Source organism: Elephas maximus, chromosome 11, assembly GCF_024166365.1.
Source record: "Elephas maximus indicus isolate mEleMax1 chromosome 11, mEleMax1 primary haplotype, whole genome shotgun sequence".
In the NCBI taxonomy this organism is placed as follows: domain Eukaryota; kingdom Metazoa; phylum Chordata; class Mammalia; order Proboscidea; family Elephantidae; genus Elephas; species Elephas maximus.
This window is the reverse complement of record NC_064829.1, coordinates 11,735,540-11,757,537: the sequence shown is the minus strand read 5'-3', so window position 1 is coordinate 11,757,537 and position 21,998 is coordinate 11,735,540. Positions and strand designations below refer to the sequence as shown.

Here is a 21,998-nt window from a genome sequence, read left to right as displayed (position 1 = left end):
ACAGGAGGAGGATATGGAATGTGTGGCTAGTTGCCTCCATGATCAACTGCCTCCTTTGCCATGAGACTAGAAAAGCTGGATGGTGCCTGGCTACCATTACTGAACATTTTGATCAAAAGTTCTACAGAAGAATTCTGATCAAAAAGGACAGAGTTGCAAATTCTCATGGACTTCCTGCAGCTAAGAAGGTTGAATGAACCCCTGAAATTATTTCCCTGAGATAATATTTAAACCTTATCCAAAAAGATCCCCTGAAGTCTTCTTAAAACCAAACAACAGTTTAGCTTAACTAGTAAAAAAAAAAAAAAAAAAAAGTCTACCTTGAGCATTACGCTCTTTTAAGAACTACCTATCAAAATTATAAGGGCAACTTGAAAGATCAGCTAGGAAACTTAGGGGGCCTTGAATTTATGTTAATAGAAACAACTCAGAAAAGGAGAGTAAGAATGGTTACACAACTCAGAGAATACAATCATGGTCAGTAAATTGTATGTGTAGGAACTGTTGCATTACTCTACGTTTTGCTGTGTATATTCTCAACAGCAACAACAAAAGAAACACAATGTGATGAAATGGGTTCCTTTATGTGGCCTTTTACCTTGGTTCTTTGGAAAAATAGCTTGGGAGATTATTCCCCCTAAGTCCTGAGCAGTTGTTACCTTTGCTCTACTTCTTTGAAGAAACTACTTGGGGGACCTCCCAGGTTGCCTTCCACCCCAGACAGTTGTTTTTTGCCTGAGGAAGAACCCAAAGTCTCTGCTGGCAGAGATTGTTATTTTTGTACAAGATCTGAGCTGATTGACATCTCAGGGGCTTGTGACTCACCCAAAATGATTAGCTGAGTCACAATCTTGCAAGGGATTGGTCAACTTACTATTCATAGTGTGGCCTGAATATCTACCCAATAGGATTGAGTGACATATGGTTCTCCAAGGGGATAGCTCATTTCATGGTCCTGCTGGGAGGGCCATACCTTAAGAAACTGACAGTTTGCTTATAAAGTGGCCGACGTCACAGAAGTTTTTTAGAAAGGAAAGTGTAGAGGCAAGGAGTAAACCTCAAGACCAAGAACAGCCTGAAGCAGAGTGATTTGGACCCAGGGTTCCTGCAAGGGGAACGTCTTAAAAGAGCTATAATACGGGTTAAGGGCAGTAACACTGAAGATAGCAAGAAGCCTAGAAGGGACCTGGCGGCAGAGTTGGCAGCAACAGCAGAAAGCTGCTGCTACAAGAGCAGCAGATGAGCAAGCTGCTACACTGGCTATGAGGTGGGCCAGTTAGCAGCAGAGAGGCTGATAGTGGGGAGGCTGAAGGCAAAGAGGCTTGCGTGGCTGAGAGGGGGTGTGCACAGCCGAGAGGGGGCTGCTTGCTTGCATGGCCAACGGGGGCCTCCTTGTCTGCTTGCACAGCTGAGAGGAGTCTCCTTGCTTGTTTGCTTGCATGGCCAAGAAGGGCCTGCTAACACAGCCAAGAGCAGCTGAGAGAGCTCCCCTGGTTAGAAGCTGTCCTGCACTGAAGAAGGGAGAGGTGTGTTCTCCACCTTGGGGGAGGCTTCCAGAATTCCAGACCTTGCCTATGTACTTTCAGATCCTGATTCTGAGTTATTCCTGTTACTTTTAAGTTGATCCTGATCCTGAGTTGTAGCCTGTTACTTTCTTATTAATCACATAACTGTGAGTATGGTCTATAAGTTTTGTGTGGCCATTGCAATGAATTATCCTTCTCGTAAGAGGAATGGCTGGTGTGAGCAATGGTGAAAAAGTTGGAGAGTGGAGGTACACCTGACCTCCACCTCATAGGGAGCAGTTTTGTGCTGATTCTGATTCCTCAGGAATTTAGACTATTTCTGATGTTAGGACACATACAATTACACTAATAATGATTAATCAGCAAGTTTATAAAAGATTTGTCAACTATTTTCAGGAGAAAGCTTCTTTAGAGAAACTCAAAGCATCCTGGTTCTCATTTTCAGAGCGGATTTCTTAGCCTGAGTCATGGTTACTTGGAACTTAAAAAGAAGATTCAATAGCAGAAGTCACCACGTAAGTAACATTCTGAACTTGAACAATCTAAAGAGTTAGGAAGTAATATCTTTCACTCTATTTATTCTCAAAATATTCCACAAGTCAGCCAAATCGGCTTATCCATAATCATACTAAATACAGTTAATCAGGTGGTGTTGCACTCCATTAAAATCCAGAGCATGGCTGAGGATCTTAACCAACAAGATGATCACACTTCGCAATAAAAAGACTGATAGCTAAATAGTTGTTTTGTTAATAAACGCCTTTCGCCAAAAGATCTCTTTTATAAAAATTAAATCTAAAGAGATCTTTTTTCCCCCAAAAGATCTCTTTAGATTTAACTTTTTATAAACTGTGATCTTAACTTGAAGGAACAGTAGGTTTTTCTACAACAAGAAAATGTGCCATCATTCATTTGCTACGAATTTTTAAAGTTGAAAGAACCTAAAGTACCATCCAGGCATAGTTTATGAATGTTCATTAATACCAATCATTTGGAGCATGTTTAGAAAAAAATGTAACTGTGAACTATGCCTAATCTTTACCCCCTTTCATATTTTGAAGGATCAAATATAAGAAGTTTTTTTTTACATTTTTTCACTTAATCAAGATGCTAGGCCTGGTACCAAGGGATGCAAAGAGACCTGCCTGGACCCAAATGCTATGCATCCAAAAGGACTAGCTCAGGGCACCCCCATTAGGTCTAGACCAAATGGGCTGCCTCATGTTGCTATGGCTACAGATGTTCCAGATGGGCTCAAATTACAGAGCTCATGGACCTCCAGCGAGAAAGAATGTGCAAAGACTGGGTTACTGCATGTTATTTTGGAACCTGGTAGTACGAAGCGATTGTTAATAAATATACTAGAAAGGCAGTGAATCATGTTAATATGTGGACTTACTATTTTTATGAAGATAATTACGCTGTAATTAACCCTGGTGGTGTAGTGGTTAAGTGCTATGGCTGCTAACCAAGAGGTCAGTAGTTTGAATCCTCCAGGCGCTGCTTGGAAACTCTATGGGGCAGTTCTACTCTGTCCTACAGGGTCGCTATGAGTCGGAATCAACTCAACGGCAGTGGGCTTGGTTTTTTTGTTTTTGGAATTACGCTCAGTATAGCTCATAACAAGACGCCTTGTTGGCGTACTGGTTAAAGCGCTTGGCTGTTAACCTTAAGGTCAGTAGTTCAAACTCATCAGCTGCTCCATGGGAAACCAGGCTTACTTTCAGAAGAATTTACAGCCTCGGAAACCCTACGGAGCAGTTCTATCCTGTTCTTACAGGGTCGCTATGAGCTGGAATCAACTCGGTAGCAATGGGTTTGGGTTTGGTTTATAGCTAATAAGGGCACAAGCTTTGGAGTCAGGGAGAATTGGGCTAAAATCCTGGTTCTGTTATTTAAAAAACATATGACTTGCTTTATTGCTCAACCTCTTTAAGTCTCAGTTTTATCCTTTATAAAATGGGCATAAAATAATAATACCTACCTCACAGGGCGATTGTGAGAACTAAGGAAGATAAATAGTATAAAGTACTTAGCAAAACGCCTCATACAAAGTAACTGACCAAAAAATGATAGTTCTTTCTAAGTCAGGTAGCAAATATCTAAAATTATATTGCCTAAAACCAAAATTCGTGTTTTAACTCAAAGTTTAAAATAATATTTACGAGAGACAATATTTACATGTTGTTATTAAAGTTCTAATCAAATGCTTGATATTCCTCTAACTATTAGTACAACTTACTGACCAAATCATTTAACAGACAACTCTATATTTCCTACTATGTGCCAGGTACTGTTTTAAAAATACTAGCTCATTTAATCTTTATAACAAACCTATAAGGAAGGTACTGTTATTATTATAATTATTCCCATTTTATTTTTTTATATCTAAATATCTTTAACTTAGTTTTGTCTAAGTAATATGTTTAGTTTTATAATGAAAATATTAGGAAATAGAATTAAAAAGTACTAACTTTTCTGAGAAAACCAAAAAAAACCAAAACCCATTGCCATCTACTCAATTCTGACTCACAGTGACCCTATAGGACAGAGGAGACCTTCCCCATAGAGTTTCCAAGGAGCAACTGGTGGACTAGAACTGGCAACTTTTTGGTTAGTAGTCGTAGCTCTTAACCACTGTGCCACCAGGACTCCAGAACTTTTCTGAGAGACATACTGATTATATCAGTAATAAAATGCTGGTGGTAAGGCTTTTAAGAGGAGATGAAAGAACAGTTATTTTGTTGGATTTAAAACATTGCTGTTATTAAACTATTAGATGCCACATAAATTGGAAATCAGCAATACAAAAAAAAAAAATTTTTACTTAGTGTCACATACAATTTATTTAATAAAAAGCCACACTGTGTACTTTTTCTACACAAAAAGACCAGAGAGGAAAATAGAAACTAATGTTTCTTGATTGCCACTACATACCAGGCACTGTAATCTCCAAGTCCATTTTCTCATTAATACTCACCACAACACTCTAGAGCAAGTATATCAGCCCCATTCTAAAGACAAGGCCCAGAGAAAGTAAGAAATGTTACCCAAAGTTACTCAACAGTAAAAGGCAAGCCAGGTCCTTGAATGTGAAATGAAAACTCTAATTTCTTAAAATAGGAAAGCTACTTATTGCTATAACCATGTTCATTTTAACCATCGAGGATAAAGCTATTTTTGAGTTTTCTAAGTAAATAAATTAAAAACCATTAGTTTTCTAAAACAAAGGTAAATATTTGGCAACACCACACTCACTGAACCATGGTGATACCATAGCTGAGCTTAGTTTCCAGCTGAACTCAGTATCATGGCAATGGGACTGCCCTGGATACACTAAAGTTCACAGTGACCTTTCTGAAAGATAATTTCCCCATACATATTACAGCCAGGGGCCACTTCTGGGGCTTGGAGTTCAGGAAAAACAGAAACAAGTTTTATGTTACTGTGATACACAAGGGGATAAAAAGGCAAGGATTTTAGGAGAAAACCTCACTCATTGAACAGGGATTTCCTGAGAGCCCAAGAATGGTCCCTCATGTGGTTAGCACTGTGAGATTCTAAGGTCGCCAAGGCCAGAGAGTACCCTCACAGCCCTTGAAAACCATGATCTAGTGGAGAAGACATATCTGTAAAAAATTATTATGCCCAATCATCCAAGATGATTCTTGTTCCTCAGGGAAGGAAACATGGGAGGTTCCAGAAGGAGTGCACTGAGCTAGCTGTTGAGGGAACAGTAGACAAGAATGAGATGAAGAAGTAGGGGAAGGACATTTCCAGTCAAGGAAAATGGAACAAGGCATGATTAGCTTCTACATGCTCAGGAAATAGCAAGTGTGAAGCTACACGAAGCTAGAATTGTTAGAAATGAGGAAGTTAGTTTGGATAATAGAAATGTCCACTATGTACTAATATAATAATAAAACTCACTGCCTTGTTTATAAGCACCATGATATGGCCAAGCCCTTAATGTGCATCATCTACTTAATCCAATGCTTCTGCTTCATAAGAGGACTATTTCGATCCCTATTCTACAGAAAAGAAAATGGAAGCACAAAGAAATTAAGTAAGGTTTTATCCATGATGCTCCCTCTAGAAAGAAGCAGGGTCAAGATTCAAACAGAGCTATTAACTTCAGAGAATGGGCTCATAAACACTGGTTTAATTTTCTAAATGTTGTATTATTAAAAGAGTAGAAGCCATTTTATTCTAGACTGCAGGAATGGAATGGGGCAGAAAGCCATGGACTGTCGTGGAATGTATCTTCAGTTGAGCTGCTGTACACAGTAGAGCTTTAGAAGGAACTGCAACCTAAGGTTAATTTAGGATATTTTAGGTCCGTGCAGAGACAGGCAGCTTCTCCATGAAGGCTGAAATGGAGACCTTCTGGGAGATACTCTTGGCAGATGAAGGGCAAGGAATCAGGTCCATCCACATTTAATCAGTGCTGAAATTCTGGAGAGCGAGGCAGTGAGGTTTTAGCGAGACTGAGTTAAAAAGACGTCCTGCAGAAAGGTGCATTGAGCTTACGGAAGCAGACAAATGCTTTTGTACACAATGCCAAGGTCTCATCCCAATACAAAACATCCTCTTTTCTGGGTATCTTGGGTCTACGACACACCCATTTATACCCCTAAGTGGCTACAAGGTGCCAAACGCTGGTCAAGTGAGTGCAGGGTTTGAAGTATTTCTTTTATTGATTCCCCATTGTATCCGCGTGAAGTTAATTAATCTCTCTTTGGGCTCATATTTTTCACCTTACAAATGGACACAACTAAACTCCATCTAAGGCTGGTAGAATAAGAAGTCATGTAATCCTAAAGAATGCTTTTCAACATGGAACAAACACTTTGGTAATAATTATAACCCCTACTGTCTTAGTTATCTAGTGCTGCTATATAACAGAAATACCACAAGTGGATGGTTTTAACAAACAGAAATTTATTTTCTCATGGTGTAGGAGGCTAGAAGTCCAAATTCAGGGTGCCAGATCTAAGAGAAGGATATCTCTTTTTGTCGGCTCTGGAGTGGGGTGCTTGTCTCTTCTGAGCTTCTGCTCCTGGGAAATCCTCATGTGCTTGGCATCTTTCTTCCCCCAACTTTCCTTCCCAGCTTGGGTTTTAGTCTCTTTTATATCTCAAGAAACCCTGGTGGTGTAGTGGTTAAGCGCTACGGCTGCTAACCAAAAGGTCTGCAGTTCAAATCCACCAGGCGCTCCTTGGAAACTCCATGGGGCAGTTCTACTCTGTCCTGTAGGGTTGCTATGAGTCGGAATCAACTCGATAGCAACAGGTTTGGGTTATATCTCAAAAGAGATTGACTCAAGGCACTCCCTACACTCATCCTGCCTCATTAACATAACAAAGACAACCCAATCTTGAATGAAATTATAACCACAGGCATAGAGGTTAGGATTTACAACACATATTTTGGGGGGATACAATTCAATCCATAACATCCAGAATATGATACAGGGAATACAGAGCTGCTCTAACAGACACCTAAAATGTGGAAGTGGTTTTGGAATTGGGTAATGGGAAGAGGCTGGAAGAGTTTTAAGGTGCCTAATAATAAAAAAGCCTAAGTTGCCTTGAAGAGACTGTTGGTAGAATTCTGGACTTCAAAGACAATTCTGGTTAGGGCTCTGAAAGAAGTGAGAAAAAAGTCTCTGTCATCTTAGAGACTGCACATGGTACCAACAACAGAAGGTTGCTAGAAATGTGAAGGTTAATTGTACTTCTGGTGAGGTGTTAAAAGCAAATGATGAACATGCGATTGGACAATGGAGGAAGGGTGATGCTTTTTACGCAGTGGCAAAGAGCTTGTCTGAACTATGTTCAAATGTTTGGTGGAAGGGAGAGCTTGTAAGTGGTGAACTTGGCTATCTGGCTGATAAGATTTCTAAGCAAGATCTTAAAGGGGCTGTATGGTTTCTCCTTGCTGCTTATAGTAAAATGCAAGAGTAAAGGGATGGACTTTAAAATGAACTGTGCAAAATAAGAACAGAACTTCAATATTTGGAAAATTCTTTTGTACAAACTAAGGACGTGTGTCCTAGAATGTTCACGAAGGATGTGGCTATGCAATCTTTTGTTAAAGAGATTAAGCCTGTGACTTATGGATCTAGCCAACTACCTCAGCAGAAAACCTATCAGCTTAGACTGAAGAGGACAGACAAAGAACAAAAGGAAAGAATGCTGTCTGCCTCCTAGAATTCTACCGGCAAGAAACAGGCCAAAAGAGCTACATCTTTAGTCCTCTAAAAAATTAAAAGGACCATCCCTGGAGCAGCTCAGAGATCAGCAGAACTGTTGGGAGGAGCACGGGAAGCAGAGCCTTCTTGGTTTCAAAGGGTGGGGCCCCAGTCTCCTGGATCTCAAGGGGTGGGGCAACAGCCTCCTGAGTTTCAGAGTTGGATCTTTGACAACTTGGTCCAGAGTGTGGGGCTGCTGTTAAGGTGTACCAGGGGGATGGGGCCCCTGCCCAAAGCTGGGGGGGGGGGTGGCGCTGCCTTGCCCAAGAGGCAGAGCAGGGTCTGCAGGGGCCAAAGGGGTGGGACTGCCACTCAGATGGACTAGGAGAATGGAACCGCCCAAAGCCGATGGAGCAGAGTTGACAGGTGGCCTGAAAGGCAGAGCTGAAGCCCAGGGTCAAGAGGCCTCCTCCACCCAGAATCCAGAGGGTGTGGCAACACCCAGAGTCTGAAGGCCAGGGCCACTACCCAGATGGTCTCAGAGAAGAGAGGATTGTTTTCAAGGCCTTAGAGCTAATATAATTTGTTCTGCTGGGTTTTGGACTTGCTTGATGTATGTTATCCCTTCTTTCCCTCCAACTTCTTCCATTTGTAATGGGAATGTCTACCTTGTCCCTGTTCCACCACTGTACTCTGCAAGCAGACAGGTTGAATTCTAGCTTTCACAGGTTCACAGGTCAAGAGGAATTTTTCCCCAGGATGGAATATGCCTAAAGTCACACCCAAATTTTATTTAGATGATTCAGAAGATGAGATTTTGGACTTGGAGTTGATTTAAGGCTCTTGGGATGATGTTATGGGGTAAATGTGTTTTGCATGTGGTAAACTCACTGCTGTTGAGTTGATTCTAACTAATAACAACCCTACAGGACAGAGTAGAACTGTCCCGTAGGGTTTCCAAGGAGCGGCTGGTAGACTTGACCTGCAGCCAAGCTCTTAATCACAATACCACCAGGGCTCCTGCATGTGGTAAGGGCATGAATTTGCGGGCGGGGGGCACAGGGTAGAGTGTTATAGACTAAATTGTGTCCCCCAGAATATGTGCTATAAATTCTAACCTCTATGGTTGTAACTCCATTTGGGAATGGGTTGTCTTGTGATGTTCCTGAGGCAGGATTAGTATAGGTTGTGTCTTCAGTCAATCTCTTACAAGAGTTAAAAGGAGATTAGGCAGGCAGAAATGGGGGAAGATTGATGCCAAGCCACACGGATACCTCCAAGTACCCAGGAAACGGAAGCCGAAGAGACCAGGACCTTCCACCAGAGCTGACAAAGAAAGCTATCTCCTAGAGAGGCACCCTGAATTCAGAGTTGTAGCCCCCTAAACTGTGACAAAATAAATTTCTGTTTATTAAAGTCATCTACTTGTGGTATTTCCGTTATAGCAGTACTAGATAACTAAGACACCCAAATTTGACAACTTTATAAGTTAACTATTGCCGGTGCCATCTTTAAAAAAAAAAAAAGTAAAATAAAATGTTAGTTTGCATTCCTTAGTATTAAAATGATGTTTTATATTTATTTCTTCCACACACACTGGGCTGCTTTCAAAGGAAGTTCTTGCCAACTGGTCTCCATTAAAAACACTTTAGACTTTCTGTGCTGTTAAATCACTCTAATGCAAGACAGATGCACCCTAGAAATCCCTGGCTACTGTAGGGATGGATTAACCAGTAAACACGGTATGCACTGGTTTGCACTGAGCAAGGTACAGAGACTTAATTGTATCTACTTGCAATCAGTGGTGAGTAAATTCACATGGGTTTCACATCTTTGCCATGGTGGGGTCAGATGAAATTTTGCACTGCAGGTTGGTGGGAAGGCACAATTGGGCCCATGCGTACCTTGCTTATTGGGTAATCCTGCCCTGCTGGCTAGACTACACAGGTGCATTTCCTTAACTAACCTGGACTGTGTAACAGCTTGCAAAGAACTGTGGCAGACAGTTCTACTTAGAAGGACTGATTGAATTCTTTCTAATAAGAAGAACTGAGTGCATTCTTTCATTTCTAGAGGACCCACTGGCTTCTCCAAACTGGAAGAAAAAGATGCAACATTGAGATCTTTATTGCTTTTTGCAAATAACTGACATTTTTATGACTATTACAAAACAGTATAAATATGATAAATGATAGTGTCCTTCTAATGTTTATTTTTTACATTTTTCTCATTTGTCATAGAATATTTAGACTCATGATGCGGGGGGTTTTAGGCTTTGCCTTCTCTTTTTAATATTGTTTTGACATTGAAATAAACATAAGCTTTTCCTTCGCTAAAACAACGCATTTTCTAATCATCACGATTTACTGAAATAGGAGATACGCCCTAGACGGAAACGAAGCTCCAGATTTGTGCCACACATATGTATGGAATTTCAGTTCTTAACATTGTCGTGGTGAGGGAATCATGAACCAATAAATTTATATAATATTGATTGAGGACCATGGATACCTCTGCATACTCCAGCAGATGCAAGGACTAAACAGCTGTGCAGAGGTGCTTTCATAACTCAGGGCAGATGGGTTTGCCTCTCACTCTTATAAGTAATGGTATGTTCATGATAGCTTTACTCATGAGAGTAAAAATAAGGAGCAATGTATATGGTCAAAAATCAGGGATACACTAAATTATACTACAGCTATACGACTAAAGAGTTTGTAGCCTATGAAAGCCACATTTTAAGGGACATTTAATGAAATGGCAAATTGCATAACTTAAGTGAGTAACCAAAAATCCAAACCCACTGCCTTTGAGTTGATTCTGACTCATCGCGACCCTAATGAAGCAAGTTATAAACCAGCATGTACATTATGACTCAGTCTTTTTTTTTTTTTAAAGTACACATACCAAAACCAAACCCAGTGCCGCTGAGTCGATTCCGACTCATAGTGACCCTATAGGACAGAGTGGAACTGCCCCATAGAGTTTCCAAGGAGCACCTGGCGGATCTGAACTGCCGACCCTTTGCACTTAACCACTACACCACCAGGGTTTCCAAAGACCACATGTGTGTAAGAAAAATATCAAAAGAAATGCACCAAAAGATTAACAGTATTTATTTCTGGATGTTAGAATTACATTAAAAAAAAATTCCGTGTTCTATACGTCTTAGTTATCTAGTGCTGCTATAACAGAAATAGCTCAAGTGGGTGGCTTTAACAAGCAGAAATTTATTTTGTCACAGTTTAAAACCCATTGGCGTCCAGCTGATTTTGACTCATAGCAACACTATAGGACAGAGTGGAACTGCCTCATAGGGTTTCCAAGACGGAGGCAGACTGCCACATCTTTCTCCTGCAGGGCAGCTGGTGGATTCAAGCTCCCGACCTTAAGGTTAGCAGCTGAGCACTTAACCACTGCACCACCCGGGCTCTTTTCTCATAGTTGAGGAGGCTACACGTCCAAATTCAGGGTGCTGGCCCTAGAGGAAAGCTTTCTCTCTCTACTGACTCTGGGGAAGGTCCCTGTATCTCTTCACTTTCCGTTTCTTGGTGATCTTCACGTGGCTTGGCATCTATCGTCCCCCATCTTTGCTTCCTTAATCTGTTCTTTTATATCTCAAAAGAAACTGATGTGAGACACACCCTACACTAATACTGCCTCATTAACATAACAAAGAAAATCCATTCCCAAATGGGATTATAACCACAGATATAGGGGTTAGGGTTTACAACATGTATTTTGGGGGGACACAATTCAATCTATAACATATGTTTCCAAGTTTTCATCAACATACATATATTACACTGATGATAAAAAATCAATTAAATGTTACTAAAAAGAAATTTTCAGAAAAGGGCCAATTTTAACGCTTATGAGAAGACAACTGCTTGGATTGTTTTAAGAGTAGTCACGTGAATATATGGCTGGACTCCTGTGGTTATTAATGTCGTGCCAAATTTCCCAGTTCTTCCAAATCGGACTTTGGGGTTAATACTAATGTACTGAAATTATGCTTTAGGAAATAGCTATTGTTTTAAAGAAGTAACTGTCCGAACTTTCCTGTTATTACCAAGTTAACAGGGAAAAACCTACGTGGGGTTTTTATGCTGCGTTCTTTAGCGCAAACTCTCTATACCTTGATAATTTCTAATGACTTGCTAATGAGATTATAGAAGTGAAAGTTTTAAGCTGGAAAAAGGCTTATCTCAAATGCATACATTAAATTATAATTGAAGTTTCAAGTTTGTGATAGTTCGGTTAAAAATAAATGCGATAAATTATTATACTTTCAGGACTGTTCTTATCAGTAACATAGGTCAGCAAACTATGGCCCGCAGGCCAAACTGGCTCACTGCCTGTTTTTGTATAGCTCATGAGCTAATAATAGCTTTTAGATTTTTAAATAGTTAGAAAAAGAATCAAAAGAAAAATATTTCATGACACATGAAAACAGTATGAAATTCAAATTTCTGTGTCCATGAGTATAATTTTATTTGAACACAGGAACACTTTACATACTGTCCATGACTGCTCTTGCACTATGCTGACTTCCTGAGAAAATTGCAGCAGAGACCATGCTGCAAGTCCTAAAACTGACCCTTCACAGATAAACTCTGCCAAATATATGCAAGTGTTGTCTAGCTGGCTCTGAATATTCTTTATATGCCCAGCCTCAAATGGACTCAAACATAGTAATGATTGTGAGGATGGTGCAGGACCAGGCAGCGTTTCTTTCTAAGTAGGGTCGCTATGAGTCAGAACCAACTAGATGGCATCTAACAAGAACAACCCAGCCTCAGCCTCTAGATGGCACAAAAGGTCCTGAAAGCTTGTAGAGTGTGTGTGTGGGGAGGGGGAGACCTACCGGGCTCTAGAGGATATTTACGTTTCCAATTAAGTCATCTCTTAAAAGTCAACCTTTTAAAAGTACAAAACATTTTTCAATATGTGATCAATAAACCAAAAATTAAATGTCTAAACAAAAGGATTCATTTAGTCGGGAATTAACTTCTGCACTAAATTTAGCATTTTCTCACTCCCACCTAAAATAAATCTGCATCATTAATGAAGCCACTCAGTTTTAATGTGTCTAAATAACATTCTTTTATCTTTACACCGACTCATACTTCTTAAACTTCCAGGTTTATACAACTGGTTGAGCCAACTGAATCTGGAATTAGGTAGATTGTGTGTGTGTATGTGCGTGTGTGTGTGTGCGTGCACGTGTGTGTATGGGTGTGTGTGGTATTAACTTTTACCTTAAATGAATGAAAGGCTTTATTGACCAACATTTTTTTTTAAGCTGGTGCAGACACAGCCACAAGCTACTTTTAATTATGTCCAAATTTTACACATGAATCAATAAAAGCAAGGGTCCACAAACATTCCTTTCATTGACTGTCACATGAAAACCACATTAAAAAACAAACAAACCTGTTGCCGTGGAGTCGATTCATAGTGACCCTATAGGGTACAGCAGAATGCCCCATAGGGTTTCCAGAGGGCAGCTGGTGGGTTTGAACTGCTGACGTTTTAGTTAACAGCTGAGCTGTTAATCGCTATGCCACCAGGGAAAAACACATTAGAATCTCTTAGAAGAAGGGTGCAAAATTACACTACCAGCATGGTAATGTTATACATGTTCTTTTTCAAATACAGATGCCTCCTTTCTGAACAAGAAGAAAAAAAGTACCTACACCATTCCCCAGCGGCACGTCACAGAGAATTCTGGACGGCCTTTACCTCACCCTGGCAGCCTCTCCCACCATTTCTACCCTCCTTTCTTTTTTCGGGAAACCCTGGTGGCATAGTGGTTAAGTGCTACAGCTGCTAACCAAACGGTCGGCACTTCGAATCCACCAGGTGCTCCTTGGAAACCCTGTGGGGCAGTTCTACTCTGTCCTACAGAGTCGCTGTGAGTCAGAATCGATTTGACGGCAACGGGTTTGTTTGTTTTGTTCTTTCTTTCTGCAATGTGCAGTTATGAATGTTTCCAAAGACAAAGAAAACCTTAAGTAGGACAATGGACCACACCATACAGATTACCTAGTTTAGATAATCATTAACATCTGGTCTTACTTTATCTTTCATCTGTCTTTCTACCTACCTATCATCTATCTAAAGTTTGTTGCTAAACCATTTCAAAGTTGCAGATATCATGACAATTCATTCCTAATTTACTACGTAGCTTCTAAAAATAATGAAATTTTCCTGTATAACCACAATGCCATCAAGCACGCAAGAAATTAGCAATAATTCTGTTTTCTCAGCTAATATATGATCCATACTCAAATTTTCACATTGTTTTATATAGTCATGCTTTACATTGGCTTACTATGTTTTTTTTTTAGTTCTGAGTCGGAATTGACTTGACGGCACTGGGTTTTTTTCTTTAAACCACAGCAGTTCCCGTCCCTCCACCACCTCCCTACACACTCTTTTTCATAACACTGATTCTTGAAGAGACCAGATCAACCACCTTGCAGAATGCACTTTCTGGATTTCTCTGGAGTCGTTTAAACTATTTTTCTATCCCTTTGGTTTTCTGTAAATTGGAGCCTAGGTCTCAAGGCTTACCAATACGATGCTGTACATCACATCAAGAGATGTGAGGTGTCAGGTTATTCCATTTTTAGAAATATTAATTTTAACAATATTATATTAAGTTTTCTTTCTTTTATAAAGTTTTTGGTGAAAGTCTACACAGTAAGTTAGGTTCCCATTTGACAATTTACACAAAAATTGTTCAGTGACATTAGTTACATTTAACATAATGTGTCAATATTCTCTTTAATTGTATTCCCTTTGTACCCTTTCCAGTACTCTAACTTCGCTGCCCCCTTCTCTTCTCATCTTTGCTTTTGAGAAATTGTAGGCCTTTTGGTCTCATACTGATGGTTTTTAAGTAGGGCACTGATCTCATGGGCACTATCCTTTACCTTGTGTGCTACTCTGCCATTTTGCCAAAGGTGATCTCAGGGCATATTTTCAGTTCTAGGTTTAAAGAGTGTCTCAGGGTGATAGTCTTAGGGAGTTCTCTGTTCTCTACTGTTCCAGTTTGCCTGGCTTTTAATTTTATTTTTAATAACAATTTGAGTTCTGCTCCATAATTTTCTCCCATTCTATCTGGGAACAACTATTATGACCCAGTCAGAATGGTCAGTGGTGGTAGCCGGGCACTATCTAGTTCTTCTGGTCTCGGAGTAGATGAAGTTGTGGCTGGCATAGGCTTGTTTCTTCTCTGAGATTTTGATTACATTCTTAACTGTTTTGCTCCTGGTGAGCAGAGATCCGTAAGTCGTGTCTTAGATGGCAGTTCACAAGCTTTTAAGACCTCAGATGCTACTCGCTTCACTAGGATGCAGATCATGATTTTTGTAAACTATGTCAATTGACTGAGTTGTCCCAAGAGACTGTGGTCCTAAGCCTTCAAACCCAGAAAATCAATCTTGGAAGGTGTTTGGTTATGTCTGAGAAGTATCTGCATTTGTGTCTTCAGTGAGTATATGTGCTTGCACCCACATATTTGTATTTACACATACACATGACACAACCTTTCTTGCTGAAAGTGAAAAGGACTTGAAGCACTTACTGATGAAGATCAAAGACTACAGCCTTCAGTATGGAGTACACCTCAACATAAAGAAAAGAAACTGGACCAATAAGCCACATCATGATACATGGAGAAAAGACTGAAGATGTCAAGGATGTCATGTTACTTGGATCCACAATCAACACCCGTAGAAGCAGCAGTCAAGAAATCAAATGATACACTGCATTGGGCAAATCTGCTGCAAAAAAACTCTTTAAAGTATTAGAAAGCAAAGATTTTACTTTAAGGACTAAGGTGTACCTGACCCAAGCCATTGTGTTTTCAATCACCTCACAGGCATGCAAAAGCTGGACAATGAATAAGGATGACCAAAGAATTGATGCACCTGAATTATAGGGCTGGCAAAGAATACTGAATATACCATGGACTGCCAAAAGAATGTACAAATCTATTTTGGAAGAAGTACAGCTAGAATGATCCTTAGAATCCCACCTGATGGTGTATGATTTTTTTGATACGTTGCTGAAGTCTGTTGGAAAGAATTTTGTTGACAATATTTGCATCTATATTCATAAGGGATATTAGTCTGTAATTTTCTTTTTCTATTTTTTTCTTTGATGTCTTTGCCTGGTTTAGGTATCAGGGTTATGCTGACTTCACAGAAAGAGTTCCTTTTTTACGTTTTTGAAAAGAGAATTGGTGTCAATTCTTCTTTGAAAGTTTGGTAGAATACTCCAGTATAGCAATCTGGTCTTTGGCTTTTGTTGTTGTTGACGGTGTTTTGATGATATCTTTAATCTCTTCTTTTGTAATGGGCCTGTTTAAATTTTCTACCTCCATTTGTGTTTGGGTAGGCAGTTTGTTTCTAGGAATTTTTCCATTTCATTTAGGTTTTCAAATTTGTCGAAGTATAATTTTTCATAGTTATCAGTTATGATCTTCTTTATCTCTGTTGGATCAGTTGTAATCTCACCAATTTCATTTCTTATTTCGGTTATTTGCCTCTTCTGGTTTTTTCTTTTTTCACTCTAGCCAGCAGTTTGTCTATTTTAGTGATCCTTTCAAAGAACTAACATCTGGTTTTGTTGAGTTTTTCTATTTCGTTTATTTCTGCCCTGATCTTTTTATTTATTTATTTTTGAGTAGCTTTTGGCATTTTTGTTCTGCCTTTTCTATTTGTTCAAGTCGTCAGTTTAAGTTAATGACTTTGGATCTTTCTTCTTTTTAAGCGCAGGCATTTATTGCTATAAATTTCTCTATGAGTACTGCTTTTACTATGGCCCAAAGGTTTTGAGATGTTGTGTTTTCATTTTTGTTTGATTCTAGAAATTTCTAAATTTCACTTTTGATTTCTTCTATGACCCAAGAGTTTGTCAAACAAAAAAACAAAAACAAAAACAAAAAACCAAACCCATTGCTGTCTAATTGATTCCGACTCATAGTGACCCTATAGGAAACAATAGAGCTTCCCCAAGGGCTTCCAAGGAGTGGCTGATGGATTCGAACTGCCAACCTGTTGGTTAGCAGCCCTAGCTCTCAACTGGAGCACCACCAGAGCTCCAAACTGTGGTTAGATGCCACAAAGTAGGTGGCAATGCCTTAACCTTCTGTGTGTCGTAAGGCCTGAGGGCCTCATCCGTCCTTGCCAAGGGGAGTGCTAACCTTCTTTCATAGTTTGTTAGTAATGTGTTATTTAATTCTCATGTATTTATTTTTTCCCTTATTTTTCCCGTTGTTGATTTCTAGCTTCACGTTCTGGTCAGAGAAGACGCTTTGTATGATTTCAATCTTTTAAAACTTGTTTAGACTCCTTTTTTGTCCTAGCATAGAGTCTGTTCTGGAGAATGAGTGACATGCGCTGGAGAAAACTGTGTATTGTTCTGATGCTGGGTGTAGTATCCTATATACGCCTCTTAGGTTCACTTGGCTTATGGTTTTATTTAAGTTCTCAATGTCCCTATTGCTCTTTTTAGATATTCTGTTTATAATTGAGGAAACCCTGGTGGCATAGTGGTTAAGAGTTACAGCTGCTAACCAAAGGACTGGCAGTTCACACCCACCAGGTGCTCCCTGGAAACTCTATGGGGCAGTTCTACTCTGTCCTGTAGGGTCGCTATGAGTCGGTATAGATTCGACGGCAACAGGTTTGGTTTGGTTTATAATTGGAAGCGTCGTGTTGAAGTCCTCTACTATTACTGTGGACTTGTCTATTTCTCCTTTCGTATTAGCATTTGTTTCACGTATTGTGCATTGATATTAGGTGCATATATAGGGTAGTTTTTTTATATTTATAATTGTTATGTCTTCTTGCTGGATTTACCCCTTTATTATTATGTCATGTCCTTCTTTATCTCTTGTAATACCTTTTGATTTAAAGTCTATTTTAGCTGATACCAGTATTGCCACCCCTGTTCTTTTTTGTTTGCTGGTTGCATGGGATATTTTTCTCCATCCTTTTTTTCCCAGTCTGTTTGTGTCCTTATATCTAAGGTATGTTTCTCATAGACAGGAAAAGGATGGATACTTTTTTATCCATCTGTCATTCTCTGCCTTTGCATGGGCATTTAGGCCATTTAAGTTTAAGTTTACTACTCAAAGCAAAGTGTCTCCCTCACTCATTTTGCTATTTGTTTTTTGAGTGTTGTCTATCTCTTTTTTTATTTTGATTTTTCTGTTTTTGTTTGTCTTTGGCTGCTTTCTGGTGATGAGCCTTTTTGCTATCTTCCTTCTTCTGTATGTTCCTTCTTGGTGATTTCTTAGCAGTTACCACATATGTTACATTACAGAAATTACAATCGCAACAACATTTAACATATGAACAACAGTCAGCATACAATCTTAACAGAATAAATCTATCCCTCCCTCCTCTATTTCTTTTGGTGTGGCTCCATTAACATCAATACCAAACCAAACCAAACCCAGTGCCGTTGAGTCAATTCCGACTTGACATTGTATTGTTTATGGAATTTATGTATTGAGTTTTTCCTGAAAATACTATATATCTGGTCCTTATAATTGCCCATGTTGTTGCATTTCTTGGAGATCTCGCTCTTATTTTTTTTTTTTTTCATGTGTTAGACATGAGTATTTATTTAATGCTCTTGCCTTTCCATTTTGGATTACCCCCTTGAGTAAGACTTGCAGAACTGGTCTGGTAGTGGCAAATTTACAGAGCTTCTGTTTGCTTGGGAATATCTTGTTTTTCCCCTTGTTTTTGAGTGACAACTTTGATGGGTAAAGAATTCTTGGTGGGCAACTGTTTTCGTTCAGTATTTTATATATGTAGCTCCGTTGATTTCTGGCCTCTAGAGTTTCTGGGGAGAAATCTGCACTGATTCTTATGAAAGCCCCTTGACATGTTATATTGCATTTTTCTCTTGCTGCTTTCAGAATTTTCTCCTTGTCTTTGGTTTTCAAGAATTTTTATTAGGATATGGCTGCATTGATCTTTATGTGTCTCTTCTAATTGGGGCTCAGGTAGCTTCATGTATTTGCAGGCTTGGTCCTCTGTCCAAATCTGGGAAATTCTCTCTCATTATCCCTTGGAAAATTGTTTCTATGCTTTCACTGTTGTCATGGTGCTCTGAGATTCCAAAAATTCTAATGTTAGATTTCTTAACTGAATCCCATATTTCCATTTGGATTTGTTTGCTTTGTTTTTGTTCTTTTCTTTTGTTTCTCTTGAGACTTGTAAGTTCTTGTCTTCTAGCTCATTTATTCTATCTTCTGTTTGTTCAATTTCATTGTTGAGTGTTTCTCTTGCTTTTTCTAATTCAGCTGCTTTATTCTTCAGTTCCAGTGGTTCTCTTTGCTTTTTTTTTTTTTTTAAATGTTTTCAATTTCCTTGTTGAGTCTCTATTTTGTTCTCCTGTTTGTTTCCTGATCTCTGCTAGTTTGTTTTCTGTGTGCTTTTTGCTTTCTTTAAACATATTTAGCAGCATAGTCTGAAACTTATCAATTATTTGCATTATTCTGGCTTCCAAAGGAAAAATTTCTTCTTCTTCATGTTTTGCTTTTGATTGGTCCTTCTCTTGTGATTTTGTGTGTTTCACCATTTTTTGCTGAACTTGAGCCATTTTATCTTTTCCTTTCTTTTTTAATTAAAGTTTTGTATTCTGGTTTTTATGGGAAAATTTTCTGATTAGGCATCTTGGTAGTGCAGCAGCCAAGGGCTCAGCTGCCAAGTGAAATGCCAGGGTCCACACCCACCAGCCCTCCATGGGAGAAAGATTTGGCATCCTGCCTTCACAAAGACTCCAGCCCTGGGAACTCTATGGAGCACTTCCCACAGGGTCACTATGAGTCAGAATCAACCTAGCAGCAGTAGGCTTGGTATCTTCTCCTGAGAACCACTAGAGGGCACTCTTATCTTTATTATTATTATTTTTTTCCGTGCTGATTCAGGTCTGGATGTCTGATCTCTGGAATCCAATACGCACATGCGGGATGGGGGGATTTAGCTGGTTGCAGACGCTGACGTAAGCACTGGGGCTCAACTTTCCTGAGATGAAGGTGCGGGGCTCTCTATATCGTTCCCTCATGGGTACCCCTTCACAGGCTTTTCCACAGTGTCCCACTGTAGGCAGGAAGAGAGCTGTTTTTCCCTCTGTATTGCTGTCTATTTGAAGTATTCTCCTCATCCTGCTGCCCTTGGAGTTCCTCCCAGTCCTAGTACCCATCTGTCTCTCACAGTGTCATGGTCTCCCTTTCCCACTTCCGAATTGCGTGGCCCCTGAATTCCCACAGCCAATCTCTACCACCTTAAAAATCCTGGCTACAGCTTCCACAGATTAGCTCCCTTTGTGTGTTCCCTATTTGGGGTACAGCCCAGCCCTGTCCCAAAATGGCTGCGATGAGTGAATGCTTGCAATGCGAACAGTGAGGTTCTCCCAGCTTCTGTGCCATCCCCGCTCCTCCTCACCCCCACTTCTGGACTTACCCCAACTCTCCAACACCTCAGATTCTGTCCAGAGTTGTGAGATTTCAGTCTGCTCTTGTTTTTGTTATTCAGTGGTGGTGGTGGTGGGGGGGGGGTATATGGAGCTATCCATTCACTTTGACACGGTCCACCTCAGTAATGTTAATTTAGATCAACTGATTAAGGTGTTGCCCACTATTATCAAAGTATAATTTTCCATAGCAACTAGCAAATAATCAGTGAGGTTGTACTTTGTCATTGGGCAAACATCTTGCATCCCAACAAACTTTCAAAGCAATGGTTTCGGGTTGTGGCTAGAATCAAGCATTTCATTAAGAATTGAAAAATGGTAATTTTCTAATTCTATTTTTATTTCCTGTAAATATTTCCTGATAATTTCATCATCAGCTGAGATTCCTAGAGTTCCTTCTAAAAAGTCAGTACATGATGAATTCTTTCACTTTAATTCCCATTTGCACAGCAAGGACCTGGTGTAATAGTCACTTCTAGTCAAGGCAAATTATTAGAAATTTCCCATATACACTCACTCTCTCTCACTGTAGACTCACATATTTTTATTTTAAAAATTTTACAATCAATTAGTTTTTATTTTTGATTGTCAGTTTTTCCTATATTCAAATGGCCTGTGAGAGTTTCTAATAGCTGGATCCATTTGACCTTTCCTTATTATTCACTGATGTATAACTGACACACTGGACCTCTTTCCACAGCCTAAACCATGTGTCTGTTCTACTTACTCCATATGGCAGGTCCCCTGCTTTTCTGAGTCCAGCAGTATCTCCATCTGAGGAGACCCTCTATTTTATCTTTGCTTAACACGTCAATTGCCATCAAGAAGAATCCTGCAAATTCCCAATCCCAAATCAAGATAATGGGGAGTTGGGGGACTTTCGTTGAAATGTCCTAAATATGTCTCTTACCTTGCATAGTAGTCATTGGGTGGAACTGCTTCTTGAAAGAATTGGAACTGGTATAAGTAAAGCCCGATCAAGTGTCCAGCAGTGAAAATAGCCAGCAGAACACAGAGACAGCTGAAGAGCAATGGGTCAAAAGTCCGGCACCAGGACCACCAGGTGCATAGACCCAAAAACACGAAGAAATACACAGATGAGGTCAAAGATGGCAACATCATACCTGAGGAAGAAGAAATGCAATCATGAAAAACTGGATAGAACCGGAAAACCAATTACTACTTAGTAAAGGTAACTAGTGGAAATTATGTGTGAATTTCTTTCATATGCTTTCAGGTATTGATCATATTTTTAAGGTATTAAGCGTATGCTATTTATATAATCAGAAAAAGTACTATTTTTATTGTAAAGAAGTTAAACATGAAGTAACAATTTTGCAAATGTAAGGAAAGATCAGATGAAGAAGTTTATCTTCTTCAAACACCTGTGGTGTTTGAGCAGCGTAAACACCTACATTTCAAGCCAGTAACAGAGCACATTTACTTGCCCATTTCCATCTTTTACATTTTCTTCTCCTGAAAATTTTCTGGAAATACATATGTGCCTTCAAACTTTTCCTTACACCATTTTTTTATAATTTACTTTTTTTGGTTATCTAAGATTCATAATAATTACATTCTATAAAGGGTCACTAGGAGTTGAAACTGACTCAATGGCAAAGGGTTTGATTTGGTTACGGCAGCTAAAATTTCACTAAAACTTCTTTCTACCTAATAAAATTTGATTTGCCTATCACCAAAAGGTGCAATGTAAAATGAGGTGACTACAGGCATTTAAAAGAATTTTATTGGGCATTTTGATGTGACTTCTCACT

At 39.4% G+C, this 21,998-nt stretch overlaps 1 protein-coding gene and 1 non-coding gene across 8 annotated transcripts in view; both read right to left on the bottom strand.

Moving 5' to 3' along the window:
• The window catches only part of PIEZO2 (piezo type mechanosensitive ion channel component 2), a 664,674-nt gene that overhangs the window by 220,491 nt on the left and 422,185 nt on the right, over window positions 1–21,998 (bottom strand). For all 7 annotated transcript variants that reach the window (XM_049901181.1, XM_049901175.1, XM_049901174.1 and 4 more), the window contains exon 7: window positions 21,134–21,347. In XM_049901181.1, the coding sequence (XP_049757138.1) occupies window positions 21,134–21,347 (214 nt within the window). The remainder of the gene's footprint in view (window positions 1–21,133; window positions 21,348–21,998) is intronic.
• LOC126086359 (U6atac minor spliceosomal RNA) lies at window positions 16,833–16,958 on the bottom strand. The gene has a single exon (XR_007519453.1). It is a non-coding gene; the product is annotated as a U6atac minor spliceosomal RNA (small nuclear RNA).